This window comes from Podarcis erhardii (genome assembly GCF_964252035.2).
Source record: "Podarcis erhardii genome assembly, chromosome: 1".
Lineage (NCBI taxonomy): Eukaryota > Metazoa > Chordata > Lepidosauria > Squamata > Lacertidae > Podarcis > Podarcis erhardii.
Genome location: NC_138497.1, coordinates 129,429,590 through 129,456,104, shown reverse-complemented (window position 1 = coordinate 129,456,104; position 26,515 = coordinate 129,429,590). Strand labels below are relative to the sequence as shown.

Below are 26,515 nucleotides of genomic sequence, written 5' to 3'. Positions count from 1 at the left end.
ACAGCATATATTCAACACAAAAAACAGTGACAATTTGTTGTTGATAAGGGACAGCTGGACATATAAAGGGCCCCATTACCTTCAGTAGCTTAGGGCCACATCAAACCGAAATCTGGCCCTGGTCTTCCCATATGTTGGTTCTACATAATGAAGGACAACTACTTAGTCAGGCTATGTACAAATTACCATAGTGACTTGAAACTCAGCAATGTCGTTTGCCCCTGCTGCGCTTCAAGTCACATCCTTATATGCACCAGAGAAAAGGTGGCAATTTCTTCCCCTGCTTACCTTACCTACTTTGTTTCTATGTGAAGCGTACACACCTCAACTTAACCATGGCTCGTTTTCAAACTGGATGGAAGCTGGTTTGAGGGAAAGTGCATCCACCAAACAGGTATATTGCTCAAGAAGCTACAGGATAGACACGCATTGTGGCTAAAGTCATGTATGTTGTTGTTGTTTAGTCGTTTAGTCATGTCCGAGTCTTCATGACCCCATGGACCAGAGCACGTCAGGCACTTCTGTCTTCCACTGCCTCTCGCAGTTTGGTCAAACTCATGCTGGTAGCTTTGAGAACACTATCCAACCATCTCATCCTCTGTCGGCCCCTTCTCCTTGTGCCCTCCCTCTTTCCCAACATCAGGGTCTTTTCCAGGGAGTCTTCCCTTCTCATGAGGTGGCCAAAGTACTGGAGCCTCAGCTTCAGGATCTGCCCTTCCAGTGAGCACTCAGGGCTGATTTCCTTCAGAATGGATACGTTTGCTCTTCTTGCAGTCCATGGGACTCTCAAGAGTCTCCTCCAGCACCATAATTCAAAAGCATCAATTCTTTGGGGATCAGCCTTCTTTATGGTCCAGCTCTCACTTCCATACATCAAAGTCATGTATACTCAGCTCCAAACACCATTGGTGGGAGCACATGGGAGCCAGAGTAAACAGTAATACATATACTCAGCCTTAGACCAGTATAGTTTGGTGTTTTTTGAGGCCTGGTGTTGCTGGGGAAATTGTGCCCTGAAATCAAGAGTGAGGGGATCCTGTGGCCAATATCGGGTTGTTTTTCTATTCCAACTTGCATCAGCCCCAACCAGCCATCAAGACTAATGGTCAGGGAAGATGGGGGCTGTAGTCCGCTATAATCTAGAGGGCCACAAGGTTCTCTGTGCACACACACTTCAAAACATTGACCCTGCCTGCCTCGCTGTCTCTGATTGCAGTCTTGGACCCAATATATTCAGACCACACTGTCTGACCGAATCACGGTTGTAGGCCTTCCTGCCTGAGTACAGTGGTACCTTGGGTTACATACGCTTTAGGTTACATACACTTTAGGTTACAGACTCTGCTGACCCAGAAATATTACCTCGAGTTAAGAACTTTGCTTCAGGATGAGAACAGAAATCGTGCTCTGGCAGCGCGGCAGCAGCAGGAGGCCCCATTAGCTAAAGTGGTGCTTCAGGTTAAGAACAGTTTCAGGTTAAGTACGGACCTCCGGAATGAATTAAGTACTTAACCTGAGGTACCACTGTACTGCTTTCTCCCTTTGTCGACATGGCTAGCTGGAATGGAATCTGTTTTACCAATTATTTTTCCAGTGTGCTTCTTTAAACCAGGGGCTCCTGAAAATAGAGTTGGTGACAAAACGTCATGATCTGAAGCGCAACAGTATAATTGTTAAGTTGTGGGTAAACATATCAGACGACACAGCGATTCTTCAAACAGCTCTTCTTTATTCAGAGGCCAGAACAGAACTGAACTGAAGGGCTCAGTCAGCTTGCTTATATAGAGCTCCAGTACAACGTTACTGTAGCAACTTTCTTAAACTATCCAATCACTGAACATCACTTTCGATCCTTCATTTGCATAACTATCTACAGTGTCCCCCTGCTGGCCCAGGGTGAGAACTTCAGTACATAACAATGTCAACAAATATTTATTGCATGTGCATGCCCCAAAGAGTGGCTGAGTGGCTTCCTACAGGCAGATTGCAGGATTAGGGAAAGGTCACTTCAGAAGAGCATCATGTGTTTTCAGGCCATCCTCTGTGCTCGGCAAATTTCTGTTCATTTCGGGCTGCTGGTACTAATTGGGCTTCCTAAATGTGTAAAAGGAATTAATGCATGTTCACATAGTGTAAATCCACAAGAAGAACAGTTTGATCTGACACTTCAGCCGAACAACACGGAAAGGTTTTGAATATACGTAATGCAAGTTGGTACAGTACATAGACTTTATCCTATTTGATCTCATCAGGTTGCTGGAAACAGCAGCACTGGAACAAGTAATACTGTATATATATTTAAACCTATCTGCATTAGCACATCCCATTTATCCCATATCCACTTACAGCAGACAGTTGTCATTAGAAGACAAACCCTGGTATCAGTTCTGTCAAAAAAGCTCAGCAACTTTGGGGGTGTCCTTTACTTTTGGCAACCCTAATTCCCTGGAATATCAGAAGAAATCCGAAACCAGTCTTGATTCCGAAGTGAAGAATTGGTGCTTGCTTTCCTTTTAGAGTGGGAAAAATCACACAGAAAGCAGGAGGGGGGGGCTGCAATAATAATAATAATTTTATTATTTGCTACAATTTTTATTGGTAGATACTGAAAAATTATATAACTATATCTATATTGCAAAATAAATGTGATGGGCAAGACAGCTGAGAAAGAATGGGTATTCTGCCAAATAGCCTTGTTCTCTTGCTATGTGGCAATTTGCTATCAGGCGTTTGTGACCTCCAGTTAATTGCCGTGGGATTTCAGAAGTCAAATGCATTCCAAGTAGCCAGCTACTGTATTTTTCCACAACTATGTGCGGTTAGAGGACTGCTTCTGAGGAGGAGAGGCCTTCACATTGATGTACCGTGACACTAGCTTCTTTCAGTAGTTCTTTCATGCAGATGTAATGAAGGATAGCTCAGTTTGCAAAGCACCAGACTCTTAATCTCAGGGTTGCGGGTTTGAGCCCCACGTCGGGCAAAAGATCCCTGCATTGCAGGGCTTTGAATTAGACAATCTTCACAGTCCCTTCTAACTCTGCAGTTCTATGATCAATACGTAAAGGTAAAGGGACCCCTGACCATTAGGTCCAGTTGTGACTGACTCTGGGGTTGCGGCGCTCATCTTGCTTTACTGGCCAAGGGGGCCGGCGTACAGCTTCTGGGTCATGTGGCCAGCATGACTAAGCCGCTTCTGGCTAACCAGAGCAGCGCACGGAAACTCCGTTTACCTTCCCGCCAGAGTGGTACCTATTTATCTACTTGTACTTTGATGTGCTTTCCAACTGCTAGGTTGGCAGGAGCAGGGACCGAGCAACGGGAGCTCACCCTGTCGCAGGGATTCGAACCGCCAACCTTCCGATCGGCAAGTCCTAGGCTCTGTGGTTTAACCCACAGCGCCACCCGCATCCCATGTTCAATAGGGTTAACCTTAAAAGATGGTGTACTTATATTGAACCAGTAGGGCTACAATTCCCAGAGCTCTTAAGAAACGATAGTTCCCACGATTATTTGGTGTACAGTGGTACCTCAGGTTAAGTACTTAATTTGTTCTAGAGGTCCTTACTTAACCTGAAACTGCTCTTAACCTGAAGCACCACTTTAGCTAACGGGGCCTCCTGCTGCCGCCGCACTGCCAGAGCACGATTTCTGTTCTCATCCTGAAGCAAAGTTCTTAACCTGAAGCACTATTTCTGGGCTAGCAGAGCCTGTAACCTGAAGCGTAAGTAACCTGAGGTACCACTGTACTCATGTAAAAACACCAGGCAGGCCCCACAAATAACCCAGAGATGCATTTTAAATAAAAGGACACATTCTATGCATGGAAAAACACGCTGATTCCCGGACTGTCCGCGGGCCAGATTTAGAGCGCGGTTGGGCCGAATCCGGCCCCCGGGCCTTAGTTTGCCTACCCACGGTGTGACTCAACGGGTGCTGGGTGCAAGACAGCGTTTGTTCCCCGCCACACGCCATGCCTCTCAAGAGTGCGAGAAGCCAAGAGTGTTCTCAGCCATTCCTCAGGGTGAGGAGGAGGGGCAGCCCTTGCTCGCTGGTCCTTCCGGGGCAGGCAAAGCTGACAAGAGGCGAAAGCGCTGCCAGAAAAAACAGGCTGGGACATGGGTCAAGGAGCACCGCCATCAAACTCCTTGTTGTCAGCAGGCTTGGTGTGCAATCTATCGAAAGCAGATGTTGTGCCAGGAAGAGGTTGCTCTCAGCTCAGGGGAAGATGCATCAACTTCAGAATGACAACAGCCAGCAGAACAACAACAGCAGCAGCAGCAGCAACTGTGGGTGCGAGTTTGTTTGCTTGTTGCATAGATTAGCAAAGAGTTGCATGAAACTCCACACCCCTAGCTCACCAAAGCTCCTAGATTTCGCCATCTGGACAAGGCTACCATATCAAAGGCAATCCTTCTGCATATTTAAATGTGGGAGGGTTTGTTCTGCTTATCTGTTTGTTTTAAAATCCACGAATTTGGCTTCTGGCATCACAAAGCTAGCATACAGAAGTGCCTCTGTGTTGCTACATCTTCTCATCTATCTATGACTGCATAGATGCCATACCTTTGAAACGCATTCAGAGCCATGGGCGTAGCTGGGGGGGGGGGGAGCAGCTGCCCTTCCTAAACCAAGTAAACAAATGAAAATGCTTAACTAAAAGTAGGAATAATCAGAGTATTTGGAATTGAAATGCTTGCTGAGGTCACGTGGAGGATGTTGGTGAAAGGTTCTCAGCAAATTCAAGAAAACCTAGATTATTTTTTTTAAAGGGAGATGGGAAAAAAGGCGTGTTCTTTGCAATTTTGCAACACATACTTGTTAACTGCATGGAAGGTACTCCCTGATGTTAATTTTTTATTTAGCTTCCTGGTTTTCAAATGACTGGAGATTTCGACAGATTGTTCTGAGCACCTGGGGTCAAAAGAGAGTAACGTAAAACAATTGTTGATGAGGTGTTTCATTCTGAATCTGCTAGACAGAGGATGATGACAGTTCGGTATCCTGCCCCCCCCTAACATAAATCCTGACTACATCCATGTTCAGAGCACATTCCCCCCCCCACTCCACTCAAAGAATTCTGGACACTATCTTTAATTTAATTTTCATTTCATTTATTCAATTTATACACTGCCCTATATCCAGAAGTCTCAGGGCAGTTCACAAACAAGACCATAACATATAAAATCAAACCAAAAACTATGTGCCTCAGGGTTCTGTCCTCTCCCCCATGCTTTTCAACATCTCCATGCAGCCGCTGGGAGAGATCACCAGGGGGTTTGGGTTGGGTGTTCATCAATATGCGGATGATACCCAGCTCTACCTCTCTTTCAAATCAGAACCAGTGAAGGCGGTGAAGGTCCTGTGTGAGTGCCTGGAGGCGGTTGGAGGATGGATGGCGGCTAACAGATTGTGGTTGAATCCTGACAAGACAGAAGTACTGTTTTGGGGGGACAGGGCAGGTGGGTATGGAGGACTCCCTAGTCCTGAATGGGGTAACTATGCCCCTGAAGGACCAAGTGTGCAGCCTGGGAGTCATTTTGGACTCACAGCTGTCCATGGAGGCACAGGTCAAATCTGTGTCCAGGGCAGCTGTTTACCAGCTCCATCAGGTACATAGGCTGAGACCCTACCTGCCTGCGGACTGTCTTGCCAGAGTGGTGCATGCTCTGGTTATCTCCCGCTTGGACTACTGCAATGCGCTCTACGTGGGGCTACCTTTGAAGGTGACCTGGAAACTACAACTAATCCAGAACCTCGGCAACCAGACTGGTGACTGGGGGCGGCCGCCAGGACCACATAACACCGGTCTTGAAATACCTACATTGGCTCCCAGTACGTTTCCGAGCACAATTCAAAGTGTTGGAGCTGACCTTTAAAGCCCTAAACGGCCTTGGTCCAGTATATCTGAAGGAGCGTCTCCACCCCCATCGTTCTACCTGGACACTGAGGTCCAGCTCCGAGGGCCTTCTGGCGGTTCCCTCACTGCGAGAAGCCAAGTTACAGGGAACCAGGCAGAGGGCCTTCTCGGTAGCGGCGCCCTCCCTGTGGAACACCCTCCCACCAGATGTCAAAGAGAACAACAACTACCAGACTTTTAGAAGACATCTGAAGGCAGCCCTATTTAGGGAAGCTTTTAATGTTTGATGAATTACAGTATTTTAATATTTTTGTGGAAGCCGCCCAGAGTGGCTGGGGAAGCCCAGCCAGATGGGCAGGGTATAAATAATAAATTATCATCATCATTATTATTAACCCAATAAAAAAACCCCAAAAGAGCCACAATCTAAAGGGGCTTTGGTTGTCAATAAGATCAACCAAAGGCCTGGTTAAAAAGGAAGGTTTTTGCCTGGCGCCTAAAAGTGTATAATGAAGGCGCCAGGTGAACTTCCCTGGGGAGAGCATTCCACAGACAGGGAGCCACTGCAGAGAAGGCCCTGTTCTCATGTTGCCACCCTCCGGAGCTCTCGAGGATGAGGCACACGAAGAAGGGCCTCAAAAGATGATCTCAGGGTCCAGGTAGGTTCATACGGAAAGAGGCGGTCCTTGAGGTATTGTGGTCCTGAGCCATTTGTTAAGGGTTGCTGGGGATTGTAAATCTGTGAATAGTAAACTGCAATGCCCAGAATTATTTGAGGAAAAGAACGCATTTCGAATGTGCTGCTCCACCAGCCCAACCCAGAATCTCTAGGGACTTGCGATCCATCCCTGAGTTCTACTGCTTCCAGATTTTAATGGGTAACATCCTTTAGCCAAACAGCAATTGGCTTTTGCTTTGCTGAGCCACCCACAGGCTATTTCTCAGACGCTGCGTATGGCCTGCAAGTGGAAGTCTGATTTCCCAGAATGGGCTTGGCTTTTGGACCGCCATCTGTTTCTGTTGTTTAGTTCTCGGCCTCCTAGAGAGAAACCACAAATAGATGTGGATGAGCAACTTAAAAATAAATTAATGATTACGAATCATTTTTCTTCCAAGGAGCACGACGTGACAGACAAGAGGGTCAATGCTATTTTAATCTCAACCTCCCCCACGTGAGGAGGAAGAAGAAGAAGAAACTTTATAGAGGTAAAAACTTAACTATAGAAAATACATTTTGGGACTTTACTTCAATAATCAAATAATAGATCTTATTCTAATTGCCCCTGCCAAAATCTTTGTAGTTTTTGCTGTCACCTGATTATCTTGATCTGCTAAAAGTAAGGGCATAGTAGCAATGCTTGAGTGACCCAACATGGAGAATAATAGAGGGTTAAAAATAACCTCACTCCTCAAATCATTATAAAGAGTGCAAGCCAGAAGCACATGAGCCACTGACTCAATACTGCCATCTCCACAGGGACATAACCATTTTTCCAGCGGAATTTTTTGAAACCGACCCTCGAGTACAGCCGAAAGCAGTATATTCAATCTTGCGAAAGCGTGTCTGTATTTCGGAATTCTTAAATTTTGCAAACAGGGTGCCAACGTGTCACAATGACAAGGTGGGAAATAATCATCCCGTGGACAAAAATTTCCCTATCGTGGCCAAATTTTTCTGTCCCTCGAAATCATATAGTAAAGGTAAAGTAAAGGGACCCCTGAAAATTAGATCCAGTCGTGACCGACTCTGGGGTTGCGGCGCTGATCTCGCTTTACTGGCCGAGGGAGCCGGCGTACAGCTTCTGGGTCATGTGGCCAGCATGACTAAGCCGCTTCTGGCAAACCAGAGCAGCGCACGGAAATGCCATTTACCTTCCTGCTGGAGCGGTACCTATTTATCTACTTGCACGTTGACGTGCTTTCGAACTGCTAGGTTGGCAGGAGCAGGGACCGAGCAACGGGAGCTCACCTCGTTGCGGGGATTTGAACCGCGGACCTTCTGATCAGCAAGTCCTAGGCTTTGTGGTTTAACCCACAGCACCACCAGCGTCATATAGGCGCTGTCTAATTAAATTATTTGCTTTACTGAAACTCAGTGTTGATAACTGCTGTAGTGATAAACCAGAAAAGTAAAGCTTTTGGTTGACAGTTTTAGTCCAAGCGACCCTGTGAGGTATATTAGCCTTGGCTTACTTCCTATTTCTCAGCCTAAGTGTAAAAATTAGAACTCTAGTTCCCATGGTTCTGTGTCCGACATGCTTTGCCATGAGTAGATAATATGGTGTCCTCCAGGTGTTTCAGACTACAATTCTGATGATCCTTGGGGAATCAGTGTAATTGAAGTCCATCAACATCTGAAGAGAACCATGTTGCCAAACCTACATGCTATCCACTCAACCATATTGAGTTTTCATTCCCTGTTCTTCCCACACAACCATTGTTATATTCCTATGGGGAAACTGTGGCCATCCACATCTTTGACTCCATATCCCGTCATCCCCAGGAAGCATGGCCAATGGTCAGGGATGATGGGAGTTGTAGTCCAGCAACATATGGAAGGTCAGAGATTCCTCAACCCTTTGCAACAGCATGACAAATGCTAGGAAAGTTGCTTGTTCCCTGCTGTTGGGCAGTGCTTTTTCTTGGCCTTGGGCTTATCAAAAAGCCTGTTGTTGTTGGAACAGTAATTAGCTCCCTCTGCTGTTTAATTTAAGCAGAGTTGGCAAGTAATTACAGACAGTTCAAAAGCACGTCAAAGTACAAGTAGATAAATAGGTACCGCTCCGGCGGGAAGGTAAACGGCGTTTCCGTGCTCTGCTCTGGTTCGCCAGAAGCGGCTTAGTCATGCTGGCCACATGACCCGGAAGCAGTACACTGGCTCCCTCGGCCAATAAAGCGAGATGAGCACCGCAACCCCAGAGTCGTCCACGACTGGACCTAATAGTCAGGGGTCCCTTTACCTTTACCTTATGTATATTTTGCTGTAGAGAGGCTTAGTTTGGTCAGAATCAAGCACAGTGGATGCTCGGGTTGCGAACGTGATCCGTACGGGAGGCACGTTCGCAACCCGCAGCATCCACAACCCGCAGTGCTGCGTCTGTGCATGCACGGGTTGTGATTTGGTGCTTCTGCACATGTGCAAAGCGCGATTTAGTACCTTTGCGCATGCGCGAGCTCTGAAACCTGGAAGTAAGCCGCTCTGGTACTTCCAGGTTTCGGCGTGTCCGTAACCCGAAAATGCGCAACCTAAAACGTCTGTAACCCGTTCACACTTCCAGAATTAATGCTAAATATATTACTTCTGGTAAATTAGCTACCATAGCCACTAGAGGCCCATGAAAATTTGTGTTCCAGGCTTTTTAGACTCATCTACTCATATACTAGGGTGGTGCTGTGGGTTAAACCACAGAGCCTAGGACTTGCTGATCAGAAGGTCGGCAGTTCGAATCCCCACGATGAGGTGAGCTCCCATTGCTCGGTCCCTGCTCCTGCCAACCTAGCAGTTCGAAAGCACGTCAAAGTGCAAGTAGATAAATAGGTACCGCTCCGGTGGGAAGGTAAACGGCGTTTCCGTGCGCTGCTCTGGTTTGCCAGAAGCGGCTTAGTCATGCTGCCCACATGACCCGGAAGCTGTACACCGGCTCCCTCGGCCAATAAAGCGAGATGAGCGCCGCAACCCCAGAGTCGGTCACGACTGGACCTAATAGTCAGGGGTCCCTTTACCTTTAAAGGTAAAGGTACCCCTGCCCGTACGGGCCAGTTGTGTCCGACTCTAGGGTTGTGCGCTCATCTTGTTTAAGAGGCCGTGAGCCGGCGCCGTCCGCAGACACTTTCAGGTCACGTGGCCAGCGTGACGAAGCTGCTCTGGCGATCCAGCACCAGTGCAGCACACGGAAACGCCGTTTACCTTCCCGCTATAAAGCGGTACCTATTTATCTACTTGCACTTAGGGGTGCTTTCGAACTGCTAGGTGGGCAGGAGCTGGGACCGAACGACGGGAGCTCACCCCGCCGCGGGGATTCGAACTGCCGACCATACGATCAGCAAGTCCTAGGCACTGAGGTTTTACCCACAGCGCCACCCCGTCCCTCCTTTTACCTTTACCTTACTCATATACTATCTGAAACCAAATGGGCGCATTGGTTGCCAGATGTGAATTTTTTCCCCAGCTCATAAATATCGTTCCCAATAACGCCCTCTTTCTGCCATAAACCCTTTGCTACTCTAGTACAGTGGTACCTTGGGTTAAGTACTTAATTCGTTCCGGAGGTCCGTACTTAACCTAAAACTGTTCTTAACCTGAAGCACTATTTCTGGGTTAGCGGAGTCTGTAACCTGAAGCGTATGTAACCTGAAGCGTATGTAACCTGAGGTAGTGCTGTACAGCAGAATAGTGCTGTATGAATTAATTTGAGTTACCCGAGTTTGTACAGTACGTTTAGCTTGAACTTTCTAATATTATTTTATCTAAATTTATTCTCAGTTAGGTTTTGTGCCTCTCCACTGGAGAAATTGTTCCTTATTGCTAGCACGACCATATGCATGTCAACTCAGAAGTAAGATTTAGTGGTTTTGATGCGACTTATTCAAAGCACATGCTAGGTAATAAGTCTTTGTGAAGAAGAAGAAGAAGAGTTTGGATTTGATATCCTGCCTTTCACTCCCTTTAAGGAGTCTCAAAGCGGCTAACATTTTCCTTTCCCTTCCTCCCCCACAACAAACACTCTGTGAGGTGAGTGGGGCTGAGAGACTTCAGAGAAGTGTGACTGGCCCAAGGTCACCCAGCAGCTGCATGTGGAGGAGCGGAGACGCGAACCGGGTTCACCAGGTTACGAGTCCACCGCTCGTGTAGAAAGGCGTATTTACTTCTGAGTAAATATGCACAGGATTATGCTGTGAGAGCAGCAATAAGAGAGAGAAATCAGATGTTCTTGTTATATTGGTCTGTTAAAAGGTTTTAATAACGGGCAGTGAAAATCAGTCTTCTAATCAAAGGACTGTTCCACTGAAATGTCTTTTAGTGAAAATGAGATATATTTATGTTATCAATATGAAAGTCTTGAAAATACTGAAAAGGAAAAGTTTGAGTAAAAGGAAGGAAGATACACACAGAAAATGTTTAGACAACTGACATTATTTCCAGATGAGGACTACGAATTAGTCTTGAATGTAAGGTCACTCACCTTACTATACAGCCACTAAGGGTTCCATCCTATTTCATACCATTTTGAATTAAGTTTGTTTCACCTGAAGGTGACCCAGGACATTTTGTCCCAGCGGTTAACTGAGCGTTGAAGAAGCCAGTGATTCTCTCTCTTATTTTTAAACCAATGTGCAGAAGCTCTCCTGGTTCTTGTGCCATAATCCAAAGTAAATAAGTTCCCTCTTTGATGTTCTCTCTTTGAAAGCAAATCTAATCTCTTAACTCTCCTTGTGCACGGATGCCGTTCTCTGCGCCTTCATTCATTTCGCTGCCTTTTTCATCTTCCTCCATCCTATCGCATCCCCTTTGACATCCTCATGTGATTATCAGTAAGCCAAGGCTGATTTACTTACTGCCATTTTCTTCTCTGGTTAGTATATTATTTTAATACACCCTGGTTTTGTCTGTCTTCTCGGTTGCTACAATAGAAACCCAAGAATCTGTTTGCAAGCCGGTTTTGTTCCGCTTCCAGAGGAAGAAAATAGCTTGCTTGGCCTGCCCTGATTTAAAATATATTTTGATATTGTATCCTCCAGATGTTTCTGTTGGAAAGGTAAACACGGGTTTGGTTTTAATGTGTCCACTGGATATATCAGTACCAACGGGTGATGTTTATCACCCTTTGCGCAACAGTGCTGTTAACTGCATCACTGAACCTCTGCTCCAATTCTTGACTTATATCACAAGCACGACCCATCTGCAAATGAAGCTCTTCGAAAGAGCGGAACAATGGGAGGATGTGGACAAGAAAATGTGACACATAATCTTATTCACAGAGTGCTTGAGGGCTTGGAGGGCAAGATGCTAACTTTATGGATTATGCTCTGGTTATCTCCTGCTTGGACTACTGCAATGCGCTCTACGTGGGGCTACTTTTGAAGGTGACCCAGAAACTACAACTAATCCAGAATGCGGCAGCTAGACTGGTGACTGGGAGTGGCTGCCGAGACCACATAACTGAAAGACCTACATTGGCTCATTTCTGAGCACAATTCAAAGTGTTAAACGGCCTCGGCCCATTATACCTGAAGGAGCGTTTCCACCCTCATCATTCAGCCCGGACACTGAGATCCAGCTCTGAGGGCCTTCTGGCGGTTCCCTCAGAGCGAGAAGTGAGGTTACAGGGAACCAGGCAGAGGGTCTTCTTGATGGTGGAATAATAATAATAATAATAATAATAATAATAATAATAATAATAATAATTTATTATTTATACCCCGCCCATCTGGCTGGGTTTTCCCAGCCACTCTGGGCGGCTTCCAACAAAACACTAAAATACAATAACCCATTAAACATTAAAAGCTTCCCTAAACAGGGCTGCCTTCAGATGTCTTCTAAAAGTTTGGTAGTTATTTTTCCCTTTGACATCTGAAGGGAGGGCGTTCCACAGGGTGGGTGCCACTACCGAGAAGGCCCTCTGCCTGGTTCCCTGTAACTTGGCTTCTCACAGCAAGGGAACCGCATTCTGGATTAGTTGTAGTTTCCCGGTCACCTTCAAAGGTATCCCCACATAGAGCGCATTGCAGTAGTCCAAGCGGGAGATAACCAGAGCATGCACCACTCTGGTGAGGCAGTCTGAGGGCAAGTAGGGTCTCAGCCTGCATACCAGATGGAGCTGGTAAACAGCTGCCCTGAACACATTCCCTGGTGGAATGCCCTCCCATGAGATGTCAAGGAAATAAAAAAGTTTGGTAGTTGGTGGTTGGAGGATGGATGGCGGATGAGGTTGAATCCTGACAAGACAGAAGTAGTTTTGGGGGGATGGGGCAGGTGGGTGTGGAGGACTCCCTAGTCCTGAATGGGGTACCTGTCCCCCGGAAGGACCAGGTGCGCACCCTGGGAGTCATTTTGGACTCACATCTGTCCATCGAGGCGCAGACCATTTCTGTGTCCAGGGTGGCTGTTTACCAGCTCCATCTGGTACGCAGGCTGAGACCCTATCAGCCCGCGGACTGTATCGCCAGAGTGGTGCATGCTCTAGTTATCTCCCGCTTGGACTACTGCAATGCGCTCTACGTGGGGCTACCTTTGAAGGTGACCTGGAAACTACAACTAATCCAGAATGCGGCAGCTAGACTGGTGACTGGGAACGGCCGCCGAGACCACATAACACCGGTCTTGAAAGACCTACATTGGCTCCCAGTATGTTTCCGAGCACAATTCAAAGTGTTGGTGCTGACCTTTAAAGCCCTAAACTGCCTTGGTCCTGTATACCTGAAGGAGCATCTCCACCTCCACTGTTCTGCCCGGACACTGAGGTCCAGCGCCAAGGGCCTTCTGGTGATTCCCTCATTGTGAGAAGCCAAGTTACAGGGAACCAGGCAGAGGGCCTTCTCGGTAGTGGCACCTACCCTGTGGAACGCCCCCCCCACCAGATGTCAAAGAGAAGAACAACTATCAGCCTTTTAGAAGACATCTGAAGGCAGCCCTCTTTAGGGAAGTTTTAAATGGTTGATGTTTGATTGTGTTTTTAAAATTTTGTTGGGAGCTGCCCAGAGTGGCTGGGGAAACCCAGCCAGATGGGCGGGGTATAAATTGGCATCCCAAAGCGATTTACAATATTATAACATATATTAAAAAAGGCCTCCAGGGTGTCAACACAAGCCCACTCAGTGGGATATCATCTTCCTCTCTGCCCCCTAATCTCCTGTGTACCCCCCAAATCTGTTATGATTGGAGTGTTAAAGCACAGACTTTTTAAAAAGGGCTTTGTCCTACCTTTTTTTTTTGGAAACTGGTGCAAAAATATATTATTCCTATGATCCTCGATTATAAAACCCAGTAAAAAGATATTTTAAAAAAACTGGTGCAAACGTAGTTAGGAGAGACAGAGAGAGCCAGCAATACTTTTTTCATGGTTCATTGCTGGGAAACCTTTGCTAATTAAATGCCAAAGAGATCATGCAAACCCAAGTAACAAACACTTCTCCAGAGTCATTTCTCAGGAAACCTCAGGAAACATTCAGACAAATCTGCTCCACTTCCCAGTGGGGAGGAGTTGCGGTGGACCGCGTGGCCACCCAGTCCCCACCGGGGGCAGGGGACTTTGTCCCCCGTGGCCTGGGGGATCCCAGCCACGTCAGAGCCAACCCGCTGACCGGTGGGCCTGGCCGGGGCCGTTTAAACCAAGGAGCGAGCCAGAGGACTTCCTCTTTGGCTCGCTTCCTCAATCATCTGCCCTCCCTCCCTATTTGCAGGTTAGGCAATGGCCTTGCTATGGACTTCGGTTGGTCACCTTGGTTGTCCGAGGGGCCTGGTAGGATTTTTTCCACTTGGCAAATTGGCACTGGCCACTTGCATTTCGCCTACCCCGTAGCAATCGTCACAACTTTGTTAGGGTTGCGGTTAGGCATTGTTTGACCTTGTGCGGGGGAGGGGAGGTGTGGCCATCACCTGCCCCTCCATGCTTAAGGGTATTCCATTAAAGCAGTGTTTCCCAACCTTGGGCCTCCAGCTGTTTTTGGACTACAACTCCCATCATCCCTAGCTAGCAAGACCAGTGGTCAGGGATGATGGGAATTGTAGTTCAAAAACAGCTGGAGGGCCAAGGTTGGGAAACACTGCATTAAAGGAATCCGGGGGTGTTGTTCTAGTCTGAAGCCCGGCTGGGGGCTAGGGCCTTGACACGACCCTGACGGGAACACCAGGGGGAGCTTGAGTTGGTTCGCATCGACAGGGCTCCCCCTACCGGTAGACATTGGGCAGGAGTCAGATATAGTCAGGTCCAATCAATGCCTAAGCCAATACCGCTCACATTCTGTAATTTCAATAAAGTTGTGGCCAAAATTTGCCCAATAACATAAACCTAATATCCGTGTCCTTGTGTGAGTTATTTCCAACGAGGGGGTGGCTGCGGGGTCTCGACAGGCAACCATTGCTGCTTGTTCAGACCCAGAAAATCAGTGTTCTCCAGAAATACCTGCAGCTGGGTTTTTAAAAAACTCATGGAGTGGGAAGGGGTTTCTAAGTACTGTTGTGGATCCTAACTCTTGAATATGTGAATGACATAGGAATGTTAACATAAAGGAAGGCAGTGTCAATACCAGATCAGGCTCTGAAGAACACGAAATGCTGTTTCAGGCTGCACCAGGCTTGGAAAACCATCTTTCCCCTGCCACACATAGCGCTGTGTGACCTCCTCAGGGACCTAAACTTGCAGGACCTAATAAACAGGTCTCAGGCCAGTAATGCTGTTTACAAGGAGAGATACAGAAAGTCAAGAAGCTATATAGATTTCATTACAGGCATTCTCATATCTTTGGCTCTCGGGATAAGTTTATTAGGGCTGCCAATAAATAACAGCTTAGTCAGCTCTCTTAATAGCTCATGCCAAATGGCTGCAAGCACAACATTGGGGGTGTTTTTTTTGTTTTGTTCATACAAACTCTTTTCATCTTAACCCTTTATTAGTTCAAAGTCTGGGAGTAACTATAGTAACCTTGATTGAGTTTAGTTGTTTCGCTCCATAGAAGCTGCTGCTTCCTAGCTCCTAGTGGAGCAGCAAGTTAAAACTGTTAGCAGATTTGCAAAGCTAAGCAGGGTCCGGTATGGTTTCAAATTGGATGGGGTAGGGGGATTGTGTGTTGCAGGGCGATGAACTAGATGACCCTCGGGACCCATCCATCTCTACAATTCCTTGATTCTATTATTCTATTTGGGCATTTCAGATATATTGAGGCACAGTGGTGTCTTCTCCTTTGGCGATCACTCGTAGCCGAGTAAGATTGTCTTCCATAAACACAGTTTTAATATATAGCTAGGTAGCCATGTTGGTCTGCCATAGTTGAAACAAAATAAAAAAAAATCCTTCCAGTAGCACCTTAAGAGACCAGCTAAGTTTGTTATTGGTATGAGCTTTCGTGTGCAGGCACACTTCTTCAGATACCAAGCGGGTAGCGCTGGGGTCTAAACCAGCTTGCTGATCGGAAGGTCGGCGGTTCGAATCCCTGCAATGGGGTGAGCTCCCATTGCTCGGTCCCTGCTCCTGCCCACCTAGCAGTTCAAAAGCACGTCAAAGTGCAAGTAGATAAATAGGTACCACTCAGGCGGGAAGGTAAACGGCGTTTCCGTGCGCTGCTCTGGTTCACCAGAAGCGGCTTAGTCATGCTGGCAACATGACCCGGAAGCTGTACGCCGGCTCCCTCAGCCAATAAAGCGAGATGAGCGCCGCAACCCCAGAGTCGGCCACGACTGGACCTAAGTCAGGGTTACCTTTACCTTTACGGTGCTCCTCGACTTTGTGACTGTGGAGGCCAATTCTGGATTCACACGTCCTTCCATAGTGTGGACATTGGTTACCGGGCGGGAGCTGATCACGGTGTGGATTTGCCAAGCGTGCCTTCCTCTTAGCGCGTTTCTCCCTTGCGTCCCTCCAAATACTGCAGTGATTTTTCAACCAATGTGCTGTGACACCCTGGGGTGCCTTGAATGATGGTCAAGGGCACTGCAGGCAACACTGACCTCTGTCCCTCTTTCTTCCCTTCCCTCCCTCTTCCAATGCCCTCTCGCGTCTCTGCCTCCCAAACGCTTGCCCAGATGTTTCTTGCAGCAGCCCTGGCTATAAGCTCCGCAGGCGAATGGTGCCTCTGGGGCTGGCCAAGGGGTCCTGGTTGCCAGGAGCCGAGACGGCTCAGAGACCATGTTTGTGTGTCCTGTGGCACCCTCAAGGAAAGGGGAGAGAGGAGGCTGCGGGAACACTCCACAAGGGAGGGTGTTTGGAAAAGGGTAAGAAGCTGCCAGCTTGGCAGGCCAAGGGTGACATAACTGGGCTCCTGAGTGAGGGAAACACAGGCCTGGGCACTCACAAAATTGCAGAAGAAATGTGAAAAATTTAAGATTTATGGGTCGGGGAGGAATGAAGAGAACCGAAATGTAGAGATCCTCCCATCTCTAGAGGAGTGATTGATCCTTATCTCACCTGCCTTTGTGTTCTACCACACTGGCTAATCTAATCAATCTAATCAGAACACAGGGAAACAAAGTCCTCAAAGATATTTCTCCTTCTGCTTACCCAAAGAGGCATACTGAGCCAGACAGTAAAACATACTTGTCGTACAGCTGCCCACGATTGCTTCATGGTGTTGCAATGCACTTACGGAGCACTCAATTTATCTCTATCGTGTTATGGTGATACACCCAGAGCTTCATAAATAGCTGCCTGTCTTCCAGACTTCAAGGCATTGCTTTGTCATTAGCCTGTGTGTGTGTGTCCCAAAAAACAACAGTGGTACCTCGGGTTACATACGCTTCAGGTTACAGACTCCATTAACCCAGAATTAGCACTTCGGGTTAAGAACTTTGCTTCAGGATGAGAACAGAAATCGTGCTCTGGCGGCGTGGCAGCAGTGGGAGATCCCATTAGCTAAAGTGGTGCTTCAGGTTAAGAACAGTTTCAGGTTAAGAACGGACCTCCAGAACGAATTAAGTTCTTAAGCCGAGGTACCACTATATTCCGCAACAATCTAGATCTTCAAGGTGCAAAAAGCTTCCGCACAGAACCTCCCTCGACACTTAGTAAGTAGCGTGTCTCACAGACTGCAAGTAGAATTTTGAATGTCGGAATCAAAAGTTTACTGTGGTTTACCCCAGGTGGACACACACCTGAACTGCCATCACCGCCCCCAAAGTTTCCCCAACTTTCCCGCCGCCTCATCCTCACGCCACTTCCATTCCGCCCTGCCATGTGCCAGTGATACTTGATTACATCAATTGTTAGAAGAGTACAGTTTCAGCATACAGGTTCAACGGTAAAAAACCCCCTGGACGGTTAAGTCCAGTCAAAGGTGGGTATGGGGTTGCAGTGCTCATCTTGCTTTCAGGCTGAGGGAGCCAGCGTTTGTCTGCAGACAGCTTTCCGGGTCATGTGGCCAGCAGGACTAAACCGCTTCTGGTGCAACGGGACACCATGACGGAGCGCACAGAAACGCCATTTACCTTCCCGCTGCAGTGGTACCTATTTATCTACTTGTGCTGGCGTGCTTTCAAACTGCTAGGTTGGCAAAAGCTGGGACAGAGCAATGGGAGCTCACCATGTCACAAGGACTCGCCACGTCCCTAGGTTTGGCAGTAGGGCTATTGGGCTAGGGCCTGGAAGACCTGGGTTCAAAACCTCACCCAGCCATGAAGCTCACTATATGACAATGGGATCATTACTATAATTTTATTTTGGGGAATGACGTCTGCTGCCTGCAGTCCTCTGCCCACTCCAAGTTACAGGGAACCAGGCAGAGGGCCTTCTCGGTAGTGGCCCCTGCCCTGTGGAACGCCCTCCCACCAGATGTCAAAGAGAAAAATAACTACCAAACCTTTAGTAGACATCTGAAGGCAGCCCTCTTTAGGGAAGCTTTTAATGTTTAATAGGTAATTGTATTTTAGTGTTTTGTTGGAAGCCGCCCAGAGTGGCTGGGGAAACCCAGCCAGATGGGCGGGGTATAAATTATGATGATGATGATGATGTAAAGGGTACACGGCACTGAGCTCCTCCCTTAACAGGGAAACAAGGTCAGAGTGTTGTTGACTTAAATATTACAACAACCTTTTCCCATCACTCTCTTCTCCCTTCACCCATGTGACCTCCTAGCTACTCCATCAGGTCCGGGTTTCACCAGCTTCCATTAGACTGGGGTCCTACCAAGTGGGAAGGGGGAACCATGGACACACTGATGGGAGAAGTCCAACAACCTCTGGAGGGCCTCACACAATGCTACCCCTGCTCTATTCTACAGGGTGAGCTTCCCCAACCTGGTGCCCTCCAAGAGGTTGTTGGAACTCACGTTGCCCATCATCTCTGACCTTTGCCCATGTGGGCTGGGGCTGACAGAGCAAATAGCAGAGCGGTTAGTTCAGCACAGAGAGGTGTTACATAATAAAATGTCTGGGAACTGCTGTTCTTGCAGGAAGGATTGGGTCATGCTAACCAGTTTCCCCAAAGGTCACACGTCATTCTGGGAAACAAATGGCTATCTTGGCACATGGGGTAGGTCTGGGAGCTACGGAGTCTGGCCAACTCACGAGAGAAGTTCCTCCATTTGTTAAACGAAAAGGCAACGTTATCTTCTTGCATGTGTGCTTATCTTAATATCTTTCAATCATTGTTGATGGTTGACGTAAGTGCCTTTAACTTCCGTCAGATTATTCAGCAAGTGTGTGTTCAAGCCTGTTGTCTTAAGTCACCATTTCCTGAATCTAAAACTACAAATTACAGTGGTACCTTGGGTCACAGACGCTTCAGGTTACAGACTCCGCTAACCCAGAAATAGTACCTCGGGTTAAGAACTTTGCTTCAGGATGAGAACAGAAATTGTGCAGCGGCGGCAGTGGGAGGCCCCATTAGCTAAAGTGGTGCTTCAGGTTAAGAACAGTTTCAGGTTAAGAACAGACCTCCAGAACGAATTAAATTCTTAACCTGAGGTAAGGTAAAGGTAAAGGGACCCCTGACAATTAGGTGCAGTCGTGACCGACCCTGGGGTTGCGGCGCTCATCTCGCTTTATTGGCCGAGGGAGCCAGCGTACAGCTTCCAGGTCATGTGGCCAGAATGACTAAGCCGCTTCTGGCGAACCAGAGCAGTGCACGAAAACACCATTTACCTTCCCGCTGCAGTGGTACCTATTTATCTACTTGCACCTTGATGTGCTTTCGAACTGCTAGGTGGGCAGGAGCAGGGACCGAGCAACGGGAGCTCACTCCGTCGCGGGGATTCAAACCGCCGACCTTCTGATCGGCAAGTCCTAGGCTCTGTGGTTTAACCCACAGCGCCACCTGCGTCCCTACCCAAGGTACCACTGTACAAAGAAAGAAAACCAACTGTTTGGAAACATTATTATTATTATTATTTTGTAAAAGGGTTGCTGTGGTGCTTGGAGCATGCCACCACTCACAGGAGACATTTTAGACTTTGGGGAAACGTTTTTGCCCTCTGTGTCTCCTGAGCAAGCTTAAGAGCGAAGGCTTGGCTTCACTCCGTCTGAAGAAAGTTGCTCCCCACCTAATCTGCAGGGGTGGAGTTGCCGAGACTCCAATTCCCATCAGCTCCAGCCAGCCTATCAAATGGCCAGGGTTCATGGGAGTTGTAGTTGAACATTCTGGAAGGTCACCCCCCCTCGCTTTGTCTGATTTCCCTCCAAACCCTGGAAAGCAAAAGGATGGAAATGGAAAAAAACACAAGAGCCCTTTCCGTGAGGTTGAGTGAAGGCTACCCATTCCCTCCTCATGGTTTGTAAGATATCTGGTGAAGAAGTATGGTGTCCTGGCATTTGCTGTGACGAAAAGTCCAGTCTTGGGCAAAGACAGGAGATAATCTGGGGGAGAAGTCTATAGAACCAGGTGGAACTCCAGAAATTGGCTATTCCCTTTTTCTGCATTCCCAGGTGTTAGCAAGTGTTAACCCAATCCCAGTGGATGCTTTTTTCACCACAAACTGAGTATGAACTGTATCCTGACCTATTTGCTAGATGCCTTCCCCATTCCGCCCCCAAGCTCCCTCAGTATATTTCATGAAATAAAAAAAAAGTAAGAAGAATTTCAGAGGGACGCGGGTGGCGCTGTGGGTTAAACCACAGAGCCTAGGACTTGCTGATCAGGTCAGTGGTTTGAATCCCCACGACGGGGTGAGCTCCCATTCCTCGGTCCCTGCTCCTGCCAACCTAGCAGTTCAAAAGCACACTAGCGCAAGTAGATAAATAGGTACCGCTCTGGCGGGAAGGTAAACGGCATTTCCGTGTGCTGCTCTGGTTCGCCAGAAGCAGCTTAGTCATGCTGGCCACATGACCTGGAAGCTGTAAGTCGGCTCCCTTGGCCAGTAAAGCGAGATGAGTGCTGCAACCCCAGATTCGGTCACAACTGGACCTAATGGTCAGGGGTCCCTTTACCTTTAAGTAGAATTTCAGCTGACTGGAAAGAAACATCCATGTATGTACACACACACACACACACACACACACACACACAAAGGTATTTTTTTCAGACTCAGTGTGCTCTAAAAAATTATACTGAAGGAAGATAAAGGAGTCCTGCTGTTGAAAATGTTACTGGTTTTCAAACATGTATAATATTGCTTTTTAGATACAGGGAAACTCTCAAAGCAGTTTGTTAGTATTACAAAGAAACATCAGGATTAAACTTGGTGTTCAGACTAAAAAACTGAGAATGGAGGGTGGATCTGCTCCACAGAAAGTGGGAAGAATTTCTCGGCCTTGCCTAATTGTGGGGCAAATTACATTTTTGGGGCAGCTGTCTCCAAAACCACATCGACGCCATCCCCAGGGAGATTGTGGTTTCTTCCTCTTAATCATCTTCTGGCTCCTCTTTAATCTTCTTTTTCTTTTTCTTTTTCTTCTCTGAAGTCTGGAAAAAGAATAAGCGTTGTTACCCCTCTACTCCCAATTATGAAATATACAAAATTCAAAATTAGGAAGATTGATTTGCATCTAAGGGTTTTTGGGTTGTTCCTTTGAGATGCAAGCAGCAGAGGCACGGTCCTATTCTGCTCCCTCTTTGCTAATCTCTTTAGACGGAGAGGCTCACGAGAACCGCAGGAATCCATGGTTACCATCGATATGACCCTAATGAAATGAGTCAACAGCACTCAGCAAGAGAAGAGAAGCTTTCATCTCTAAGCATCTCAGCAGAACAAAGCCCTTCTCCCTCCATTTACGGAGAACTTTAAATGGAGGCAAGATGCTCGCCAATCAAAACGCAGCAGCGTGGGCCACACCTGCTTCCAAAATAGCTCCTCCTCGGAACTGCGCCACCGGGACCGGGCCGCTGCTATGCGACGCCGAGTGCACGCATGTCAACGCATGCGGCTTGTGACGCACATGAGGCTGAAGAGGGTCGTTTCTGCCCCGGCAAGAGCTCTCTGGTTCGTCAAAGCCTTGAACGGCTCTGCAGAACGAGAGGTTGGAGGGTTGTGGAATAAGACATGGCTACAGGGTAGATGAAGGGACGCGGGTGGCACTGTGGATTAAGCCACAGAGCCTAGGACTTGCCGATCAGAAGGTCGGCGGTTCAAATCCCCGCGACGGGGTGAGCTCCCGTTGCTCGGTCCCTGCTCCTGCCCACCTAGCAGTTCGAAAGCACGTCAAAGTGCAAGTAGATAAATAGGTGCTGCTCCGGCGGGAAGGTAAATGGCGTTTCCGTGCGCTGCTCTGGTTCGCCAGAAGCAGCTTAGTCATGCTGGCCACATGACCCGGAAGCTGTACGCCGGCTCCCTTGGCCAATAAAGCGAGATGAGCACCGCAACCCCAGAGTCGGTCATGACTGGACCTAATGGTCAGGGGTCCCTTTACCTTTACAGGGTACATAAGCAGGCAATTGTCTTTTTTCATGAGGGTGGGCTCCACGCAATTCCAACAGATGCATCAAGGTATTTGGGGAAAGCACTGTTTCCCCATACGCTCTGACATTCCGGATCAGAGGTCTGCAAACTTTTTCAGCAGGGGACCGGTCCACTGTCCCTCAGATCTCTGGGGGGGGGGGGGAGACTATATTTATTTTTTGGGGGGAATGAACGAATTCCTATGGCCCACAAATAACCCAGAGATACATTTTAAATAAAGCCACACATTCTACTCATGTAAAAACACCAGGCAGGCCCCACAAACAACCCATAGATGCATTTTAAATAAAAGGACACATTCTACTCATGTAAAAACACGCCGATTCCCGGACCGTCTGCGGGCCAGGTTTAGAAGGCAATTGGGCCGGATCCGGCCCCAGGGCCTTAGTCTGCCTACCCACAATATTAAAGATATGTAACCACTTGAAAGAATTAATTAGGCGTAGGACTAAGTTAGGATTAAATAAATAAATAAATAAATAAATAAGAACATGTACGATAAGAAAAGTTAGGAAATATGATTATGACTGTGATATGGTTTCATGAAATAACGACATTGGAAACTGCTATATATAATTACTAAGAAATTCAGGTGGAAGAGATTAGAAGAAGCCAAGTAATACATTTATGAAGATGGATTTTAATTAATTAATTAATTTTTAGTTTACGCAGCGAGTTGATGTATTTTATGTTTCATATCCTTTTCTCTCCCCCCCTTTTATTATTGTTTACTCTCTCTTTTGTTATGTTTTTGTATGAAAAATAATAAATATTATTGTTGGGGGGGGGGGAATAGTCTGCCTACCCAAGATCCAGATCATGCAGGTTTTTCAACTCCTGCAATTCAAACAGTAAGCATTCCTAGTGTGCCCATGTTCATTCAACCCTCCAACAAGCGACTGACAAACCGAATTATGGACCTGCGGCTGCCACAAGTTTTCACTACAGCAGCATACGTCATCTTGGACGATTTGAAGCATCTTACCTCGACTGAAATGCTAGTTGATGGTTCTTCTTCTTCCTCATCCTCTACCCAAGCAGATTCTTCCTGAGCTTTCATCTTTTTCTCCTTCTTCTTCTTCTTTTTCTTGACAGGTTCCTCCTGTTCTTCCTCTTCCTCCACTATGGGGAAAATTATTATTATTATTACTGTATCCTTGATCCGTAGATCTCAGGGAGGTTCGCGACATTAACATACAATATGAAAACAAAACAAAATGCGTGTTAAAAGTTAGAACGAAACCAAACTAATAATCTCTCCCCCCCCCCGACACTTAAAAATGCCAACCAGACAAACTTCTGGACTTCCGGGTTAGCGCCATCGGCAATGGCGGAATTCCTCTGATCCAGAGGAACCCGCTCCGCGAAAATTGGGTCTTGCCACCGTGGCGAATGCGGAGACCCTTTAAAAATCCCAGGCGGAGGAAGCCTGGGAACGTGGGATTCGGCTGACACCAGGAGTGCCCCCCCTACACGCAAGGAAACCCCTTTTTCGGGGACCTGAAGCGACGTGGGGTGAGCGGCGCGGTGTTTTGAATCGACCGCTATTTTTACGGAGTGAAGCCGCACAGCCATTGACGGAGAGCGCTGACTTTTTCCTGGGGACAATTGGACTCTAAGCAAGTACCCATGAGTAGAACGGAAAATTGGGCTAAGAAACACTTTAATTTGGCACTCAGCGGGAAGGTCCTAAACAGGAAGTCCGCCTTCCGCTTTTGTAAATAGTCTGAAGCAAAAATCGTGCAAGCCAAAGTCTGGAAAGTTGTACATAAAGGTTTTTAATTCCTCCTGTTTTGATCATCTAAACCCCAAACAATCTCCCCCCCCCCCGACACTTAAAAATGCCAACCAGCCAAACTTCTGGAAGAGGAACAGTTTTCACCTGGCACTGAAAGGTGTATAATGAAGGCATCAGCAGAACCTCCCTGGGCAGAGCATTCCACAGACAGGGAGCCACTGCAGAGAAGGCCCTGTTCTCGTGTTGCCACCCTCTGGACCTCTCGTGGAGGGGGCACACGAAGAAGGGCCTCAGATGATGATCTCAGGGTTGGTTCATATGGGGAGAGATGAACCATCAGGTCTGAAAACTCAAGCACTGACAGAAGAACCATCTACATTACTTACAGCAAGTGAGATCAGAAAATATAAACTGTATGGAAACAATAATACTAACTAAAGCCTTTGTTCTTTGAAAAAATTGGAAGAAGACAAAAGACTCTCCTGTGACGCACTATTTAACTGGGATCCGACATTATGGGATAGACCGAGTTGCAGAGATAAATAGTCATAGGGGGAGGCGAGCTCTTAATTTGTTATTATATCTGTACAGTGGTGCCTCGCAAGATGAAAAGAATCCGTTCCACGAGTCTCTTCGTCTAGCGGTTTTTTCGTCTTGCGAAGCAAGCCCATTGACGGCTTAGCAGATTAGCGCTATTAGCGGTTTAGCGGCTTTGAAAAAGGGGGGGGGGGAAGGAAAAAACCCCCGCAGGAACTCGCAAGACATTTTCGTCTTGCGAAGCAAGCCCATAGGAAATTCGTTTTGCGAAGCACCTCCAAAACGGAAAACCCTTTCATCTAGCGAGTTTTCCGTCTTGCGAGGCGTTCGTCTTGCGGGGCACCACTGTACTTCAAGTCCGATTTGGCAAACCTCCCCTGGAAAGACTAACGTTTGGTGCAACTTGTCAGAGAAAATTAATGAGCAAACGCTTAGATTTCATTGGCACTGAGAGAAGATGGCGTCTGCCACTAGAGAAGGACTTTTGGATTGATTCAGCATAAACACCAGCATGTGAGGACATACTGCAAATAAGAGGCTTACCAGCTGCACAAAAAAAAAAGGGGGGGAGGGGAGAGTCACACAAATTTCACACAGAAGTATATTATTGTTCACTTCAACTCGCCTGTGGAAACAACTCAGAGGCCATGAAAGAAGGAAGGATAACAACAGGAGGATTTAAAGAAGGAACTATTGGAAGCTCAAGGCAGTAGAAACATAAGATGATTGGACCCCACTGAACTTGAAGCATGGGAAGCCCCAACAAAAATTTATAACTTGGCAAAATATTTGGACTTTATCATATGTATTTGTATAATTTGGAATATTCAATGTGATTTGATTAGATTGTTAAAATGGAAAACTTAATAAAAATGATTATATATATATAAAAAAAGAAACCTCAAGCACTGACATGGCTTCCAGGTAAAGGTTTTAAATCACAGCGGCATTCAAGGTGCAGAAGAAAGCAAAAACTTAACATTCCAAGGGGATCTAGCATTCGGGATGGCTGCAGCTCAGTAGAAGAGCTTCTGTCTTGCAAGTTGAAGGGTCCCAAGCTTCCATCCCTAGCATTTCCAGGCAGGACTGGGAGAGACCCAGCTAAAATCCTGTACAGTCACTGCCAGTCAGTGTAGATTGTACTAAATCTGATATGGATTCCTCTCAGCCATGAAGCTTACTGGGTAATCTTGGGCCAGTCACTATCTCTTAGCCTAACCTACCTCACAGGATTGTTGTGAAATGGGGAGGAGGAATAATAATAAAAATTAAAATAAATAATAATAATAATAATAATAATAATAATAATAATAATAATAATTTATTATTTACACCCCGCCCATCTGGCTGAGTTTCCCCAGCCACTCTTGGCGGCTCCCAATCAAGTATTAAAAACAATACAGCGTTAAATGTTAAAAACCTCCCTTCAGATGTCTTTTAAAGATAGAATAACTACTTATTTCCTTCACATCTGAAGGGAGGATGTTCCACAGGGTGGGCGCCACTACCGAGAAGGCCCTCTGTCTGGTTCCCTGTAACCTCACTTCTCCCAATGAGGGAACCGCCAGAAGGCCCTCGGCCTTCTGTACACCATGTACACCACCTTGAGATCCTTGGAAGATAAAGGTGGTATATAAATGTAAGAAATAAAGAAGAAGAATTAGAAGAAGAAGAATTTATATACCGTCCTATAACACGGGGTCTCAGGGTGGTTCACAGAATAAAATCAAGATATAAAACCACAAAATACATAATAAAAATCAAAAAACAACCCAATAGCGCCCCCCCCAAAACCCCACATTTTGAAAGGGCATAGGAGGTAAATCAGGTCAACCAAAGGCCTG

At 46.9% G+C, this 26,515-nt stretch overlaps 1 protein-coding gene across 1 annotated transcript in view; it reads right to left on the bottom strand.

The window, feature by feature from the left end:
* Positions 1-21,028: 21,028 nt before the first annotated feature.
* NOP58 (NOP58 ribonucleoprotein) overlaps positions 21,029-26,515 on the bottom strand; it is a 36,400-nt gene continuing 30,913 nt past the window's right edge. Inside the window, exons 14-15 of the mRNA XM_081835327.1 lie at positions 23,382-23,518; positions 21,029-21,402 (exon numbers count right to left, since the gene is read on the bottom strand). Coding sequence (XP_081691453.1) covers positions 21,343-21,402; positions 23,382-23,518 — 197 coding nt within the window. The 3' untranslated portion in view covers positions 21,029-21,342. The remainder of the gene's footprint in view (positions 21,403-23,381; positions 23,519-26,515) is intronic.